Raw genomic sequence first — 18,329 nt, forward strand, 5'->3', positions numbered from 1 at the left:
CATTTTCTCTGCTTCTCAAAATCTACTTTTCCTACCTTCCCTTTCTATCTCTCTCCTCTCCCCTCCCATGGCCTGCCATCTCTCCTTCCCTCCTTGTTTCCATGGTTTGGCATCTCTCTCCTTCCCTCCCTCCTCCCAGTGGTCTGGCATCTCTCTCCTTCCCTCCCTCCTCCCAGTGGTCTGGCATCTCTCTCCTTCCTTTCCCCCCGTCCCACAGTCTGTTATTTCCCCTCTCCTTCCATTGCTGTTTGGGAAGTGCTGTGTCTATCTATAAGATTCTTAGTCTTTCTCTCTGTGGCAGAGTGAGGGATTTTCCCTCTCTGGGACTGCTGTTATGCCACTGGGCAGCAAAGGGTACCATGTATTTGAGAAGGACTACAGGTCCCAGAAGGCCAAGCACTGCTTGGCTCAGTGCTGAATCAGAGGGGCGGGTCTCAGGGAAGTATTTCTGCCCAGGCTTGACTCAGTTATAGAGAGATCCAAGGCGAAAGGAGAGGTCTGAGGTAGACACAATTTGGCTGAGGTAAGCCAAGCTTTATTATAATATGTGAGGCAAATGAACCAGAATAAAAGTCTGTTATATGGAATTGTGTGTTTGTGTCTTGACCCTCCTAAAAATACAGGCCAGCCTGCCCCAGCACATGGTCTGTTACACTTACTAATAAGTTATTAGGTTTAAAATGGGTTTGGGAATAAGATATTGGCTATTCATTTTCAGATACTGAATGGGATCTTTGTGGAAAATTACTTTTAATTCCTCTAGATCCTGTTCTTTAACTTAATCTATATTATTTTTTAGCGCACGCAGGAAATCAATGCTGGCGTTAAGGTCTAGCGCGCGCGTTAAAGCTCTAGCGCACCTTAGTAAAAGGAGCCCTAGATTCCTACTGTATAAGATCTCATTATATTAATCCTTCAGGTTCTAAAGAACGTTTTTGTAATTTAGATCTTGGTACTATAGAACATCTTCTTTCTGACTGTCTACATGTAAGATGTTATTGGAGTTCAACATGGGATGTACAATTATCTTATAAATCGCTTATTTTGCATTCTATATATTTTAAGTTACTTTATTTTCTTTAGCTTTTAAAATAATGTTGAATTCATGGAAGGATTTGTCACAAGTTATTTTTTATTATAAGTGTTGAATTTAGTCTAACATATAGATTTGAGGCCTATCTTACAAAGAAAACTAACCTGCAGTTTATAGTCACACAGTGAAGCTTAAGGGGGGGTGGGCACTGAAAAGTTCTCAGCCCAACCAAGGAGAGGCATGAAACTTATAAGTTATTCCACACTTTCCTTGACACTTTTTGTTTCATTTCATATCGTTAAAACGAACAGTGTCAAGAAAAGTGTGGAATAATTTGTAAGCTTCATGCCTTTACATCATTCTCTCCTTGGTTGGGCTGAGAACGTTTCAGTGGCCCCTCTACACAATGACAAGTTCAGTTCAGGGCTTGGCAAACTTTGCCCACTTCGCCCAAAAGACCGCCATCAGCAAAACACAGTGCCTCTGTAACTTGAGCTTTCGGGGAGTGTGCAGCCGACACTTCTGTCTTACAACATCACTCCTTACTGTTGGCTCTGCTCTCTTGGTTCCACACCACAGCGTCAGCTGGCACCTTCATCGTTGTGCTCCATTATCATTAACATTATATAGAGGTTATAGCTCACAAATTTACAAAATAAGGTGGTCTTTGGCATCGGCTGCGGGCTGCTGCTGTAACTGCCCCCGAAGCCCTTAGATATTTAAAGGGCTTTGGGGCGATTGCCACATGGCTTTGTAAAAGGTGTGTGTGTGTGGGGGGGGGGGGGGGGTAGGAGTGGGGGGGCACTAAGGGTGGTGGTAAATTCTTTATAATTCTTCTGTTTTCTAATGGCAAAGGAGCACAACCTGATAAGAAGATGAGGAAGACCAGCATTTAGTACATTTGACCCTTTTCATAGTAGGGTTCCCTTAGTCGACCCACTGGCTTTCTCCATCAGGCCAGATATCCATTTTTTCCATTTATTTACAATTTCACAATGAGATGGTCTATTCAAAATAAATAATGTGTTTTTTTTTATTGTAGCGACTTGTTCTCCGCAGCAAATATTTACAGAAAGAAAACACCGCTGAATCAGAGATAACCAAAAGCATGACTGACACAAACATTAAAAAGCCAATTCCCTCCCAGGATTTACGAGTATTAAGTAAACGCCCTGCCATAAATGCACTTTATATACTACCTCCTGTGATTCAGTGGAGGAGTACCCTAATGGTTCGGGTGGAGAATCAGAGGAACAGGGTTCAATTCCCATTGTCCTTGTCCCATTGTCCTTGTGGCCCTGTGTAAATAACTAAACCCTTCATTGTCTCAGGTTTTTTAAAAAAAACCTTACCCCCTATTTTATCATGCTGAGCTACAGCATGGGCCGGTGAGGTAAATGCTCCGACACTCATAGGAATTCTATGAGCATTGGAGCATTTACTGCACCAGCCCACGCTAAAAAAAAACCTCTAGTGCAGCTTGAAAAAAGGGGACGTTAGATAGTGAGTCCACTAGGGATAGAGAAAGTACCTGAATACACAGTAATATGTAAACCACTTTGGTTGTACCACAGAAAGAGTGTATCAAAAGCATTACCCTTTATTTGGCATTGTTGCTCAGAAGTAGCATGTGTTTCTGTGGCTCTTACGGGAGATCTGCATCTCCAAATGCCTGTTACTTGGCACTGTTGCTCTTGTTCAACATCAAATTACATAAAGCAGCCATTTCACTATTTGCCAATTACAGGGTTAAAGGCAGTGCAGTGGAACTGGGTAGCTAGCCGTTCACCACTCCATTTGCTGGGTCCTTCTCCATTTCACCTTAACTAGTCCCCGACATGGCTATGCGGTAACTTTCTCTACCAGAATCACAGCTCAAACAGACTGTCCCCAAATCTAGTTTTACTGCTCTAACAGCCATGGGAATAATCGTTCTATCTTGGCAGTCTTCTGTTACTTCTCAGACACAATCCCTGAAATCATTGGTATCCCTGGAGACAGACTTGAGATTTCTTACATTTAAGCTAGAGCCCAGCCTCTTCCCTGGAACTCCCCTCAGGTACAAGCCAGAGTATCGTCTCCCTGATTTGCTCTGCCAGAGCGCTTTTAACATTTTCAGGACCAAGGGACATATTTGTCCCATAACTTTAAAATCCTATAAATTTTGATTGGGATAGTCTACAGTTCTAAATTTGATATGTACGGATTCCATATGATACTGCCTTTATGTAAACAAACTGGTTCCGAGATTCATTCATTAGCGTCGTTGCCAGATTGACGAGAAGATTCACTTGCCACACTGTCCATAAGCCAGAAGTGTGATTTTTTTAAAAAAAAAATAATGATATTTCACAAAAAAAAATCAATTTTTTGGCATCTGCAAGCCCTTTTACCATAAAAATGTCGTCAAAACCACAAAAATTGGCCTACGATCCTTATGGTCCTGAAAGGGTTAACTAGAGCAGTGTATCTTAAACTGTGTGCCTCCTGAGCTTTCAAGGTGTGCCGTGGTATACTGGGGAGGAGGAAAGGCGTCAGCTGACTGCCTACAGGATGTGCCTCTCGTGGCGAGTGGCATGTCCTGTAGGCAATCAGTGGGCGCCAGCACCTCCTTTTCTCTGGCCCCCCTTCCCTTCTGACACCCCTCACTGGTGTCTTGGGGCCCGCCCGGAGGGCCTTCACACACATGGATATTGACGTGATGTCATCGCGATATCGGCGCACTTCCAGGTGCCTCAAGCCACAACCACTACCTTTAGTTGTGCCGCGGCTTGAGAAAGTTTGCGGAACACTGAACTAGAGAGTGACATAAGGATAAATTTTTCCCCATCCCCGCAGGAATCCAATTTCCCCTTCCCGTCCCCATGAGTTTTGTCGCCGTCCCTGTCCCTGCCCCATTCCTGTAAGTTCTGCCTTAACTGCGCAAGCCTCGAACACTTATGATTTTAAAGTATTTGAGGTTTGTGCAAATAAAGACAGAGCTTGCAGGAATGAGACAAGGACAGGAAAAGAATTCAACCGGACGGGAAGGGAAAATGAGTTCATGCGGGGACAAGGAAACATTTTTCCCCCATGTCATATCTGCTCTTTGCTTGAGCTCCACCCTCCTATTCTTAAGGTAGCTGTTTCATAAATTGTGTGCTGTAGAATGAGGGAAAGAAAGTGTCAGCAAATGTAAGAACTTTGGATGATGGAGGTGGGGACCAGGGCAGGATTAATTTGTCAAGGGCCCCTATGCACCCAAGTACACTGGGCCCCCTGCCCCGCCCCACCCCACCATGCGCCCAGGCGGAAATAGGAAGCTGCGTCAGAGGGAAGCTTTGGGCAAGCAGCACCGCTTGAAATATAGTTCCCATTGCCTTTCTTACCCGCGTTGCTTGCTTGTCTTACTTTCCGTCGATGGGGGGGGCTGCATTGCCGATCAGGGGGGGCGCGTTACCGATCAGGGGGCCCCGCGTTGGTGATCGATGCTGGAGGGGCCCATCGCCGTTTGAAAAAAACAATGTTGATGCCCTCCTTCATCGGGCCCCCCCTGACCATTTTGGGCCCTAGGCACATGCCTACTTGGTCTATTGGTTAATCCTACCCTGGTGGGGACACTGCCTGAGTGCATGCATTATGTATATTTTTAGTGTCATATAAATAGAGCCTCCCTTTGAAAATCCACTGCTACGAAAGTACTTGTGTGCATACTAAAGGAAGGGAAGTTTTCAGCCTGGGGAATTTAGCCAGCTAGCTAAGTTTCCTGGACAATTTCCTTTGAACATAAGAATAGCCTTACTGGGTCAGACCAATGGTCCATCAAGCCCAGTAGTCCATTCTCATGGTGGCCAATCCAGGTCACTAGTACCTGGCCAAAACTCAATGTGTAGCAATATTCAATGCTACCGATCAAGGGCAAACAGCGGCTTCCCCCATGTCTTTCTCAATAACAGACTATGGACTTTTCCTCAAGGAAGTTGTCCAAAAACTTTCATAAAACCAGCTATGCTATCCGCTCTTACCATATCCTCAGGCAACACATTCCAGAGATTAACTATTCTGTGAGTGAAAAAAAAATTTCCTCCAATTGATTTGAAAAGTATTTCCCTGTAACTTCATCGAGTTTCCCTTAGTCTTTGTAATTTTTGACAGAGTGAAAAATCTATCCACTTGTACCCGTTCTACTCCACTCAGGATTTTGTAGAAGTCAATCATATCTCCCCTCAGCCGTCTCTTTTCCAAGCTGAAGAGCCCTAATACTGCCTTCTCTCTGTCAATATAAAATATGCTTCTTAACCTTAAGTCATTGCTTTACAAAGTCCCAGCCTTCATTGATAGAATCTTGATCCCTTATGCCCCTACTCGAATACTTAGATCCAATGATCAACACCTGCTCATTGTTCCTTCACCTAAAACCATTAACACACACAGATTCTACATTTTTTCTGTCAAGGCCTTCAACTGTGGAATTCCTTACCCATTTACTAAAGGGAAGAACATCATATAGATAGATTTAAGGGCAAGTTAAAATGCTTTCTTTTTAAAGATGCTTTTGACTGCTAACTCCCTTAAGTTAAGACTGCACACTCTATTTCAGACCTCTGATTTCTTTTAACGCTATTCAAGACCTCTAATTTCTTTCAACCCTTTCTTTTGTAATTTCCCTTATCTGACTCATTTCCTATCAATTTCTGTATTTCTGTCCCTTCCTTCATTATGACACTGTCTCGTAAGTCATGTTCATGGTTTTTTGCATTGTTCCTCAGTACGTTTTTTTAATAAATTATTTTAGCATTGTACATCACCTTGAATCTGTGATTAGGCGATCAATCAAATTTTAAATAAACTTGAATATCCTTTCATAAACACCACAGAAAGTGATTCTACATTTTTTCTGTCAAGGCCTTCAACTGTGGAATTCCTTACCCATTTACTTTCTGTGGTGTTTATGAAAGGATATTCAAGTTTATTTAAAATTTGATTGATCGCCTAATCACAGATTCAAGGTGATGTACAATGCTAAAATAATTTATTAAAAAAACGTACTGAGGAACAATGCAAAAAACCATGAACATGACTTACGAGACAGTGTCATAATGAAGGAAGGGACAGAAATACAGAAATTGATAGGAAATGAGTCAGATAAGGGAAATTACAAAAGAAAGGGTTGAAAGAAATTAGAGGTCTTGAATAGCGTTAAAAGAAATCAGAGGTCTGAAATAGAGTGTGCAGTCTTAACTTAAGGGAGTTAGCAGTCAAAAGCATCTTTAAAAAGAAAGCATTTTAACTTGCCCTTAAATCTATCTATATGACGTTCTTCCCTTTAGTAAATGGGTAAGGAATTCCACAGTTGAAGGCCTTGACAGAAAAAATGTAGAATCTGTGTGTGTTAATGGTTTTAGGTGAAGGAACAATGAGCAGCTTTTCTCACACATAAAACTTTGTAAATATGTCTCAATTACATTGACCCTTGACATCTCTAGTTTGTACCAGAGGCAATGGAGGGTGAAAATGAACTTCTCTGGCTCTTAGCTCAGTGCTGCAGAGCTGCCAAGTTACCTGACCTCAGGAGGGAGACTTTTTAGCCAGCCCGAAGGCTAAACTTATTATTTGTAGTTCCTAATACTACCAAGTGAAATCAGCACTTCATTCAGTGGCGGAGCGAGGGTGACAGGAATCCGGGGTGGTGGCGCCCCTCCCCGCACTCTTCTCCATCCCCCCCTTGACTCCTTCCCCGCCCCCTTCTGCTGCGCAAGCCCCTCTCCTTCCCCGTACCTCTCTAACATTCCCAGCGTGACCAGCAACCTGCTGCTCGTGCCAGCTCTTCCTTTGATGTCATTTCCTAGGCAAGGGTCCAGGAAGTGACATCAGAGGAAGAGCTGACACTGGCACAAGTGGCAGGTTGAGGTTGCTGTTCATTCTGGGAAAATTACAGAGGTACAGGGAAGAGTTACACACATGTGGTGGTGGTGGTGGGGGGGGCAGGCGGTGAAGGAGTGGAGAAGGAGAGGAGGACAGGTGTGGGCATCCCCACCAAGATGGCGTTTTTAAGAAGCGACTCTCTCCAGTGGCGTACCAAGGGGGGGAGCGAGGGGGAGATCTGCCCCGGGTGCACGCTCCAAGGGGGTGCACAGCTGGCCGGATCCAGAACCTCCTGCGCTGCTTCAAACGGCACTTCAGCGCGGCTGCCGTACTTAGAGCAGAGTCACTTACTTCTTCCCAGTCATCGCGGGACTTTCTTCACTTCAGCTGCAAAGTCCAGCATCTGTCTTTGTGTCTCTATTCTTCCAACTCTAATTCCAATAACTATCCTTCCCAAGGGGATCCACCATGTCCCTTCTGTCACACCAATCCCCTCCCCCGTCTACCAGCCCCTTCCCACAACACGTGGGAATCTAGTATCTCTTATTCCCTCCCTTGGCTGCTGGCCCCAGAGTGACTCCAGTGTCACAATGGCTGGTCTCACCATAACTGACACTAAATTGGAAGCAGCCTGGTTCTTAACTCGCATCAGTTTACTTACAGTTCCCTTGCCCAGAACTCTGAACAAAGACAGAAGCTGCGGGACCTTTCCTCTTGCCTGCATTGCTATTTGCTATAAGCTCTACTGGTCTCAATCCTGCCCCTCAAACACAGGAAGTCACTTCAGAGGGGGGCGGGATCAGGATCGGCAGAGCCTATAGCGATGCAGGCAAGAGGAAAAGTCCCGCGGCTTCTGTTTTTCTTTTTGCTATCCGCAGCCGATCCTAAGCCCTGGAAGGGAAAGGGGAAGAGATGCCGACGGGAAATTTAACCGTGTCGATTTCGCCGGCCCTCTGCGGACCGGCAGGAATTTTCTGCGGACCGGCACCAGTCCACGGACCGGTGGTTGAAGAACAGTGATCTAGCACACAGAGTTGGCATACGGAGAACATTAGCATTTCATCTGATTATTAAAAAAATCATAACTTTGAAAAAGCTCCTGTTTTTAATTCTGTTGTCAAACTACATAATGTTGCTACGTGATGATTTTTAAAACAGATTTACTTGACTTCTGGCTTGATATCATATCTGTAACAAAATACACAAATATGTAGTAGCTTTCCAAAGTATGATGGCAATGGTAATTCATAGAGTTTCTTAAATCCTAAACTCTCATATAGCTTTTGAGCGGCATATTGTATTTGAGTGGTTTGCAAAATCACTGCATTATAGCCTCGCTGCCGAGCAAAGCTTAGGACTGTTTTGCACAAAGCTTTAGCGACACCTCCCCTGCGGAAGCATGTCTTTACTGACATACGCTTCAGCTCAATTTTGGGCTCTTCATCATGATTTCTGTGAAGGTTGGCCCCCACCATGCCTACAACAACTCCATTAGATTCTGCCACCCAGAAGCAGGAGTCATCATTCTCCATGTAGGACTTCTGTATGTCCAAAAGGTCATCTCTTAAACTGTGGTCTATGTAATTGTAGAACTCAATATGTATAAAACGCCAAACTGCAGCAAAAAGAACAGCAATAGCCAGAACAGAAAAGAGGAAAGATTTGGAACATATAAGCATTGTGAGGAACACGAAGAAGATGAGAAAATGCATTCTAGGATTTTTCAGAACAGAGAACGTTCCATTTGGAATGTGTTCAATCAGCCCATCTACAAATATGGTCCGTACTGCTTCATAGTCGGAGTCTTTGTATCGTCGAATGTGGTAATCACTCATGATCAGTTCTTGCGTCCTAAACAAACAAACAAAAAGCAAAGCATATTTTTGCATTAAAAAGTTGAACTTGGACTATTCATCTACAGCTGTATAGAAAAATGTGCTCTCAGAGGACCAATGATTTCTTTCTTCAAAAAATCATAAGATTTATATTAACTGTTACAGTTCAAGTCTCAACATCCTAAACACCAAAGGGGGCCTCTATTTCAAGTCCATCTGAAAGCAGGAAAGACAGAGGAAAGGAGTAGCATGGCCTACTTTCATATTTTAAGTGACATTTTTAAACATCTGATGAGACATATCATATAGGCCTAAGAAAATATATTGACCTAAATATTTTTGCAGGAAACATGAAAAAAATATAATTTTTTAACCAGCTATTATGGACCATCCCTAAAGATACATACCAGTTGGTCAACTTAGCAATGGGACAAGGAGAAAAGAGAGGGGAAAAATAAGAGAAGAAGAAAGACCTGAGGGGAAATATGTATGCAGGTAAGAGGAAAAGGAGTCTTTAGTGAAAGTTATGTATACTGTATATTGTTATGATTTAAAAGTGGTTTAAAGCTAAATTTGTTTCCTGCCTTGAAGACATAAAGAAATAAATAAGTTGGTATTCTAAATGTCCCTTACTAAACTGTGTTAGATGCTTAATGGCCGGCTTATGCCATGTTAACTGCTATTTCAGAGCAGCATTAAGGGGCTTTGCGGTAATTTAGCAGTTACCGCATTATGTGCTCCTTTTACTAAGGTGCGCCAGCGTTTTTAGTGCACACACAAAATTACCGCGTAGTATGCTTCTAGAATAACGCCAGCTCAATGCTGGTGTTAAGGTCTAGTGCACACAGCAATTTAGCACATGCTATTCCATGCGTTAAGGCCCTAACGCACCTTTGTAAAAGGAGCCCTATATGCTGTACATTAAGTACTATTTACTGGAGGTATGGTGTGGGTGGAGAGTGGGCATGGAAGACATTTGGCAATTATTGCTGCATTCACTGCATGCTGTCTAACACAAAGTTAATGGGAGACCACTGACTACCTCCTAAATAGGAGGAACTAAGGCCAGATTCTATAAATGCACTCAACACCTCTGAAATTCCAGCAGGGTAAGGAAGAAGCTTCTAACTGATCCCTCCTTACCCTATCCCTCCTTACCCTATTGCATGTTTGGAGCAAGCCCCGTCTACCCAACATCAGAGGTTGACCCTCTCACCCTTTAAAAGGGCCAATGACTCGAAAACCACCTTCTCTCTCCATCACAGTTCCATCAGGGTAAGAAGGAAGCTTCCAACTGGTCCCTCCTCATCCCACCAAAGTTACCTGCACATTTGGGGCAAGCCCCGCCCACTCAACCTTAGAGGCGGACCTTTTGCCCTTTAAAGGGCTGAAAACTTGAAGACCATCTTCTCTGTCTTTCAAAGTTCCAGCAGGGTAAGGAAGATGTTCCAACCGGTTTCTCCTTACCCCACCGGAGTTACCTGTATGTTTAGAGCCAGGCCTGCCCACCCGATGTCAGATGTCAACTTTTTGCCTTTTAAAGGACTGACGGCCAAGCGGACTTTTCCCGCCGAAGGGCCACGCCAAAGGGCCCTTTGTGTAGCCCTTCGTGCAGACTGAGAAAGCAATGAAAATTATGAGTAACTATATGCTGCATTGCCCCATGTCACTTCAAAACTCTCTAGCCCCAACAGTCCTCAATCTCCACCAGTAACATGGAGACACAAACACAACCCATCAGAGGACCACAACACTGAGAGCCTCTCTAGGAAAACTAAGAAACTGAATGAATTAGAAATGGAGGTTCTTAATGGTTTAACTTAGTAAAATTCCAAAATATATAAACATCGTCATAATCGATGATGATTCAACCTTGATTTTAAAGTTACTGTGAATGGCTCTAGGATATAAAAATTAACTTGCTCATAATGATATGGTTACTAAGAATATAAGAATTGCCGCTGCTGGGTCAGACCAGTGGTCCATCGTGCCCAGCAGTCCGCTTCCGTTGTGGCCCTTAGGTCAAAGACCAGTGCCTTAATTGAGTCTAGCCTTACCTGCATACGTTCTAGTTCTGCAGGAACTTATCTAACTTTGTCTTGAATCCCTGGAGGATGTTTTCTCTTATAACAGCCTCCAGAAGAGCGTTCCAGATTTCTACCACTCTCTGGATGAAGAAGAACTTCCTTACGTTTGTATGGAATCTATCCCCTTTTAACTTTAGAGAGTGCCCTCTCGTTCTCTCTACCTTGGAGAAGGTAAACAACCTATCTATTAAGTCTATTTCCTTCATTATCTTGAATGTTTTGATCATGTCCCTTCTCAGTCTCCTCTTTTCAAGGGAGAAGAGGCCCAGTTTCTCTAATCTCTCACTGTACGGCAACTCCTCCAGCCCCTTAACCATTTTAGTCGCTCTTCTCTGGACCCATTCGAGTAGTACTATGTCCTTTTCATGTACAGTGACCAGTGCTGGACGCAGTATTCCAGGTGGGGGCGTACCATGGCCCGGTACAGCAGCACAGGGAAGTGGAGGGGGAGGGAAATGCTGCTGCTGCATAGGGAAGAGTGAAAGGGAAATGCTGCTGCTGCACAGGGAAGTGTGTGTGGGGAGGGCAGGGGAAAGAGAAATGCTCCTGCTGCACCCAATTGGGGAGAGGGAGGGCAGGAGGGAGAAGGAAGACAAGGGAGAGGCGAGGAATGAGAGATGCCAAGTCCATGGGAGGAGATACCAGACCATGAAGGGGGGAAGGAGAAATGCCAGGGCAAGGGGTGAGGGAAGGAGACAGATGTCAGACCAGGGGAAAGGAAGGATGGAGGGAGGGAGAGAAAAGAAGGAGAGAGATGTCAGACATGGAAATAGGGAGGGAAGAAGAGAGAGATTGAAAAGGAAGGGAAGACATGGAAAAGTAGATTTTGAGAAGAAAGCAGAAGAATGGAAAAATTGAATGTTAAGTTAATGCCAAAGATGGATGCAGAGCCCTGGAAACATAGTTAAAAGCATAGAAAAATAAAGTCACCAGACAACAAAGGTAGGGAAAATGATTTTATTTATAATATAGTGATTGAAATGTATCAGTTTTGAGAAAGGAAAAATGCTAAACTTTAACTGTGAGGGCTGCAGAAAAAATAAGGGAAGATTTATAAACTATAAAGAGTTTTATCTCATGCAAAATAGTCATTTTTTAATAAGACATTAACTATTTTTTCTTCAGCCCTCCAAGTGCCTTCAAATCCAAAATGTGACCCTGCAAAGGGTTTGAGTTTGAGACCACTGCTGTATACTATACAGTCTATAAAAACATTAAAGAAATAGTCCTCAAAATAAAGTACTGTAGTTTAAATAGAAAGAAAAGACAAGGAAGTTTACACTTACTTTTGTTCTTTATCTGTCCCACTGTTCCCTCTACACCACTCCATCCATTTCTCCCTCTCATCTCTCTCTCTTCCCCATGCATCTATACCTCATGCCTCTCCCATCACAATATTTCTTTCTCCCATATTTTCTATGCCCAATTCACCTTACTTCATTTCCCCATGTGCACTGTCTCTCTTTCCCTCTCACTCAGACTCCCATGCCCAATACTTCTTACTTTCTATTCCTCCATCTCAGCATCTTTTCCCTCACTCCCTCCATTCTTCCATCCTATGTCAAGTTCATGCTCCCCTCCCTCCATTCAGTGTCCCAAGTTCATGCCCCCTCTCTCCCTTCATCGTCTGAAGTTTCCTCCTTCCTTCTGTGTCCTAATGTGCCCCTCTTCCTCCCTTCCGTGTCCCAACGCGCCCCTTGTCTTCCTTCTCACTTACCTTTCTCCTGCGGGCATTACCTTCTCTGGTTAACTCCCTCCTCTCTGCCATACTTCTCTTCTCAAAGCTGTGACCGTAGATCCTGCTCAAAGCCCGTAACTGACCCGGAAACCTTCCCAGCAGAGAAGGAAGGCTTCCATATCAGCTGTGGGCCACATGCAGGACCTGCGGCTGTGTCTTTGCGAAAAGAAGTACAGCAGGGAGGAGGGAGCTGGTCAGAGGAGTACCACCCGTGGGAGGGAAGCAACTGAGGAGGACAAGGGGTGAGTTGGGACACAGAAGGGAGAAAGAGGAAAGCATTAGAACAGGAAGAGAAGGCTTCTGAGTTAGCTGCTGGCCGCCTGTAGGCACTGTGGCTTTGAGAACAGAAGTATGGTGGGGAGGAGGGAACCAGCAATAGGAGGTAACACCCGCGGGAGGGAGGCAAGTGAGGAGGACGAGGGGTGCGTTGGGACACAGAAGAGAGGAAGAGAGATGTGTTGGGACACGGAGGAAGAGAGGACAGGAACTGAGGAAAGGGTCGAGTTGGCACATGAAAGGAGAAACAGGACCCCGGTTCGTAAGTACGAATCTGACTTAAGTCGTGCATTCTTAAACCGGGGACTGCCTGCATATCAAATTCATGACCCATCACCATATTTGCTGACTTGATGATCATTTTTGCACTTAAAATGATATTGGCAGATTGAAAGAATGCTGTTCAAACTAACTTTATTGTGTGATAGCATTTTGTCTGCCTGACGAAAAGACTAGAGCTGGCAAGTATGCAATTCTATAACAGAATAGAGGCTATACCCAAGTTATAGTTATTTATCAGACACTTAGAAAATATGTGTGGTAATAGATACTATCAAACTTACTCTACAATAGAATTTTTAATTTTGTTTTTTTGGGGGGGAGGGTTACCACTCTCCAGTTACCATATTTTTTGCTTCATAAGACGCACTTTTTTTCACCCAAAATTGGGTGGAAATTTCAGTGAGTCTTATGAAGCAAAGGTAACTTTTTTTAAACACTCCCCACCTACCCCAGTATAGCTTTTTAAAATGACCCACTTAACTAGGTACATTCTGCTGAATAATGCAGTTAGTACCAAACGCAAAACCAGCTGAGTTGAGATGAAGTCAGTGCCTGGCCGCTTAAGTGCCCTTAAGCAACCAGGTTTATCACATAAATGGAATTGCATAACAGTCTGTCCTATCTTTCTGTGGTAACCTATGGCCGCTTAAGTGCTGAATATTGACTTAAGCAGCGTTTTTAGCGCACGCAGGAAATTACCGCACGCTATGCTTCTAGAACTAACGCCAGCTCAATGCTGGTGTTAAGGTCTTGCACGCACTATTCCATGCGTCAAAGCCCTAGCGCACCTTAGTAAAAGGAGCCCTTAATGTCTTATAAATAACTGGATATTCAAAGCCGGAGCCCACATAGGTCCCAGCTTTGAATATCTGAGAATAACACCTTCAGTGGTGAGCAAAAACACTCACCACTGATGGCTGAATATTGACCCTGTAATGTTTGATAGTATGCGACGATAGATTATAGTTAGGCCAAGAAATGTTAAGGACTACAGTGTCAGTTCAGTGCTTAGCAGATTGTTGTGTATACTTTTCAGTCCGGCATTAAAAATCACCTTGCTTTTCAAAGTTAAGGTTAATGCACAATAGAATAAGCCAATGACCAATGATTAAACATTTTGTCCACGTCAACTGATTAACTAGCAAAATCATTAACAGGCTAAAGTACAAAGTATAAGTCATTTAAGCACATACAGTTGGTGTGCAGGCAACACTAGCATGTCATCTGATTTTTAAAAAATTATAACTTTGAAACAGCTCCTGTTTTTAATATTGTTGTTAAGAACTGTACATAATGTTAATTAATTAATTCAGTTTTCTATACCATTCTCCCAAGGGAGCACAGAACGGTTTACATGAATTTATTCAGGTACTCAAGCATTTCTCCCTGTCTGTCCCGGTGGGCTCACAATCGATCTAATGTACCTGGGACAATGGGGGGATTAAGTGACTTGCCCAGGGTCACAAAGAGCAGTGTGGGTTTGAACCCACAACCCTAGGGTGCTGAGGCTGTAGCTTTAACCACTACACCACACAGTCCTCCTAGATTTACTTGACTTCTGGCTTGATATCGTATCTGTAATAAAATACACAAACATGTAGTAGCTTTCCAAAGCACGATGGTAATGGTAATTCATAGAGTTTCTTAAATCCCAAATTCTCATAGAGCCTTTGAGCGGCATACTGGATTTGAGTGGTTTCCAAGATCACTGCATTATAGCCACGCTGCCGAGCAAAACTTAGGACTGTTCTGCACAAAGCTTTGGCAACACCTCCCTTGCGGTAGCACTTCTTCACACACATATGTTTCAGCTGGATCTTGGGCTCTCCATCATGATTTCTGTGAAGTTGGGCCCCCACCATGCCTATAACAACGTCATTAGATTCTGCCACCCAGAAGCAGGAGTCCTCATTCTCCATGTAGGACTTCTGTATGTTCAAAAGGTCATCTCTTAAACTGTGGTCTACGTAGTCATGGAACACAGCATGTATAAAATGCCAAGCTGCAGCTAAAAGGAGAGCAATGGCCAGAAAAGAAAAGAGGAAAGATTTGGAACATATAAGCACTGTGAGGAACACGAAGAAGATGAGAAAATGCATTCTAGGATTCTTCAGAACAGAGAACGTTCCATTTGGAATGTGTTCTAATTGCCCATCTACAAATATTTTCCGCACTGCTTCATAGTCAAAGTCTATATATTGTCGAATGTGGTAATCACTCATGATCACTTCTAACATCCTAAACAAACAAAAAACAAAGCATATTTCTGCATTAAATTAGTATAACATAATGGACTGAGATGAAAGCTGAGAGGAACCAGTCCAGTCTCCAAGATTTGCCCACCAAAATAACCTTCAGCAAAATAATCTGCAGTATTACTCTTTGTAGCAGCTGCTCTCCCCATTAATTAGTTTCGCCTCCATAATGGGGTCAGGAGCCAGCTACCTCCATAGCCCCTACCTCCTTCCCTTTAGCCTCAAGATACAGGGAACAGGTTCTCCAGCGCGATAGTCTATGCTCCGGATTTTGTAATTATCTAGCAATGCCTTTGGGCATGGTAATTTTATATGTATTATCGAAGTAACATTAAGTAACCAAAATAAAAAGAAGAAAACAGCAGCAAGGACAAATAATATTACAGGGTACACCAGTTTGCAGCCTTGCTCTCCTGATTCTCAGCTGTAACAGCAGGCGTTGCAAAGTCAGCCTTGAAAACTCAGTACAGGGCATGCTACGAGAGTTATTCACAGATACAGCTACGAACTTGTACTACTCTGGGCACACTTCGGTCTCAAAGTGTAGCTTTCTGCAACTGGTTTCCATGAGGCAGCCCAAATCCTTTGCAAAGGCGGCACACCAGACTCAATTAGCTTTCTTTGCCTACCTGACTCTTCTCAAACTGAACAGCTCAGTTTCCAGCTGTACCCCTTTTGCCTTCTTTTCTTAGATTTATTCAACACAGGGCAAAGTTCACTCAATAACTTATCAAAATTACCTCACTGCTCTTAAGGTGGACTGATGAGATTTGATTCTATAGGTGGAATGATTCCTTAGGTAGTATCCTCCAATCCATTCAACTGCCAAGGCAGGATTTAAAAAGTCTAACTGTCCATCAGCAATGAGTGAGAAGGCTCCCCATCTTCCTTGTCCAAATCCTCTGTGCTGCTTGCCCTGAGAATTAGGGAGCAGACAGGATGCTGCAGAGTTTGCCAGTGTGCGTGGGAGGCTTGTAGGCCCCTATCCTGAATTTTCTAAACAGTGTTGCTGATGTGCGACAGGTTACTTTCTAGGACAAGTGACACTACAATGGCAGTCCTACATTTAGACATTGCAGCAATGATGACACTCTAGAACAGTGGTCTCCAACCTTTTTCATGTAAAGGGCTACAGTGTGAATACAAAAAAGCTCTGAGGGCCACCCAAAAATTTCAAGCTTACACATATTATTAATTTTGTAAACCACTTTGACCTGTTTGTTCAGACTGAAGGCTGGATTCTCTAATATTGCTGATAAAATCCGATGGGTCGCAGTAGAGGCCATAAATCTAACGATTCAAAAAAGATGAGCCATTCTCAAAGAGGCGCGCATGCAAATGAAGTTTGCGGTGGGTGGCCAAATTTATATGAGATCAGTTGCTGGTGATAGCGATCGGCACAGGCACAGAATAGTTCACGGAAAGAGGCATGAGTGGATTGGAGGGGTGGAGAATTACCAGCAAACGCTGTATCGTTGAGTCAGTCATAGGTGTGCCAGTGGGAAGGGAGGGGAGAGGAGGAGCAATCAACAGCTTTCATCAAGTGCATAAAGAGGCATGGGCAACTAGGAGGGGTGAAAAACTACTAGTAAATGCCACATCATTGTGCCAGAGCTATTGGATAGAGGGGAAGGGAGGGGAGGTGTAATTGTCAGCTTTCAACAACTGCATATAAGCCACGCCTTTAATACATGCATTTGAGAGCATACTTTTGAGATTTTTTTTTTCAATTACTATAATTTATGTGAATAATGTGTTTTAAAATTTTTTTTATCATGAGCCACAGCCAGATACATGTGTCTGAGATGCGCTTTTCACAGTGCTGACACCCCCTGACCAGCCGTTAATTTTTGTTCGTTAAAAGCCGGTGCTTCACTTGGAGAATAACCCGGTGATGATAGAGAATTGCCTGGAGTGTTTGTTTAAATATTAATGAGCCCATTTTACTACTATTTTAATAGTAATGACCTCGTTGTACTACATTTGCATGGCAGAGTCGGAGGCTGCTAGGAAGCTTGGAAAAGATTACAGTGAGCCGTTCTGATAATTGGGTGGTAAAATACTGGCACAGTAAACCAGCTGGAACTGGTTTGGCAACCATCTTTTGAGAAACCGGTCCTGAGAATTTAACATGAAAAATTAATACTAATATTGATTCTACATCATGTCAAGGATATATTTTAAAAACCCACTTTATTGTGGATTCTCAACAGTAGTTCATGGCCAGCGACTGTGTTAGTCCAAGACCTGTTTTTAACTTAGTAAAGAGGATACTGCAGCTTGGAATTATATTAAACTGTAAATCTATTATTGGTAATCTGTGACCTGTCATTAAAATCATCCATGGTACGTGGGGCACTAGGGAGCCTGTCAAAGATGGAGGTTTAATGTCTGAGCTCCATGTTCCACAGCCACATTTTTCAAAATATAACTGTCCATCTCTTCTACTCAGTCAATTTTATATTGAACTTCAGTGCCCCAACCTAAACCAAAATAGAGGCAGCATTCACAATGAACTCTGGCGCAAAATGCCCTAAGCCGGATCCACCTTCAAGTTTATTAAACAAGTTTATTAAAAATTTGATATCCCGCCAAATCAGGCTTCAAGGCGGTTTACATATTTACCAACCAAAGATCAAAGTCCTAAGTCGCCGGAGGAGAATATGGGAGATCAACTTCGACAAATATTGGCACTATTATCTGAAAGCAAAGAAGACATCAGAGAAATAAAAAATTGAAATCTCACATCTTATCTCCAAGATGGCAGCCGTTGATACTCAACTGAGCACTCTAGAGCAGACATATTCTCTCCTTGATGATGTCTTTTCTTACCAACAGATAGATCGCAAAGCTGGCTCTCTGCTGAATTAAGGACACTTTGGCCCCGATTCTATAAAGGGTGTCTATAAAGTTAGGCGTGCTTTAGGCATCCAATCTAAGTAGTTAATAAGTCAATTAAGGGTCTTAACAAGCGATAAT

General features: G+C 43.2%; 2 protein-coding genes across 4 annotated transcripts in view; both read right to left on the reverse strand.

Annotated features, from left to right (window-relative positions):
* Positions 1-7,690: 7,690 nt before the first annotated feature.
* Positions 7,691-18,329, reverse strand: part of LOC117364633 (probable N-acetyltransferase camello) — a 28,635-nt gene continuing 17,996 nt past the window's right edge. Inside the window, exon 3 of one of the 3 annotated variants that reach the window (XM_033954053.1) lies at positions 7,691-8,728. In XM_033954053.1, the coding sequence (XP_033809944.1) occupies positions 8,038-8,712 (675 nt within the window). In that variant the 5' untranslated portion in view covers positions 8,713-8,728 and the 3' untranslated portion in view covers positions 7,691-8,037. The remainder of the gene's footprint in view (positions 8,729-18,329) is intronic. The other 2 variants (XM_033954042.1, XM_033954033.1) reach the window with 2 other exon arrangements.
* Positions 14,537-16,030, reverse strand: LOC117364626 (probable N-acetyltransferase camello). The gene is made up of 2 exons (XM_033954022.1): positions 15,980-16,030; positions 14,537-15,333 (listed from the first exon to the last, which is right to left on the reverse strand). The coding sequence occupies exon 2, from the start codon at positions 15,330-15,332 to the stop codon at positions 14,643-14,645; it is 690 nt and encodes a 229-aa protein (XP_033809913.1). The 5' UTR covers position 15,333; positions 15,980-16,030; the 3' UTR covers positions 14,537-14,642.

This window comes from Geotrypetes seraphini, chromosome 1, assembly GCF_902459505.1.
Source record: "Geotrypetes seraphini chromosome 1, aGeoSer1.1, whole genome shotgun sequence".
NCBI lineage: Eukaryota > Metazoa > Chordata > Amphibia > Gymnophiona > Dermophiidae > Geotrypetes > Geotrypetes seraphini.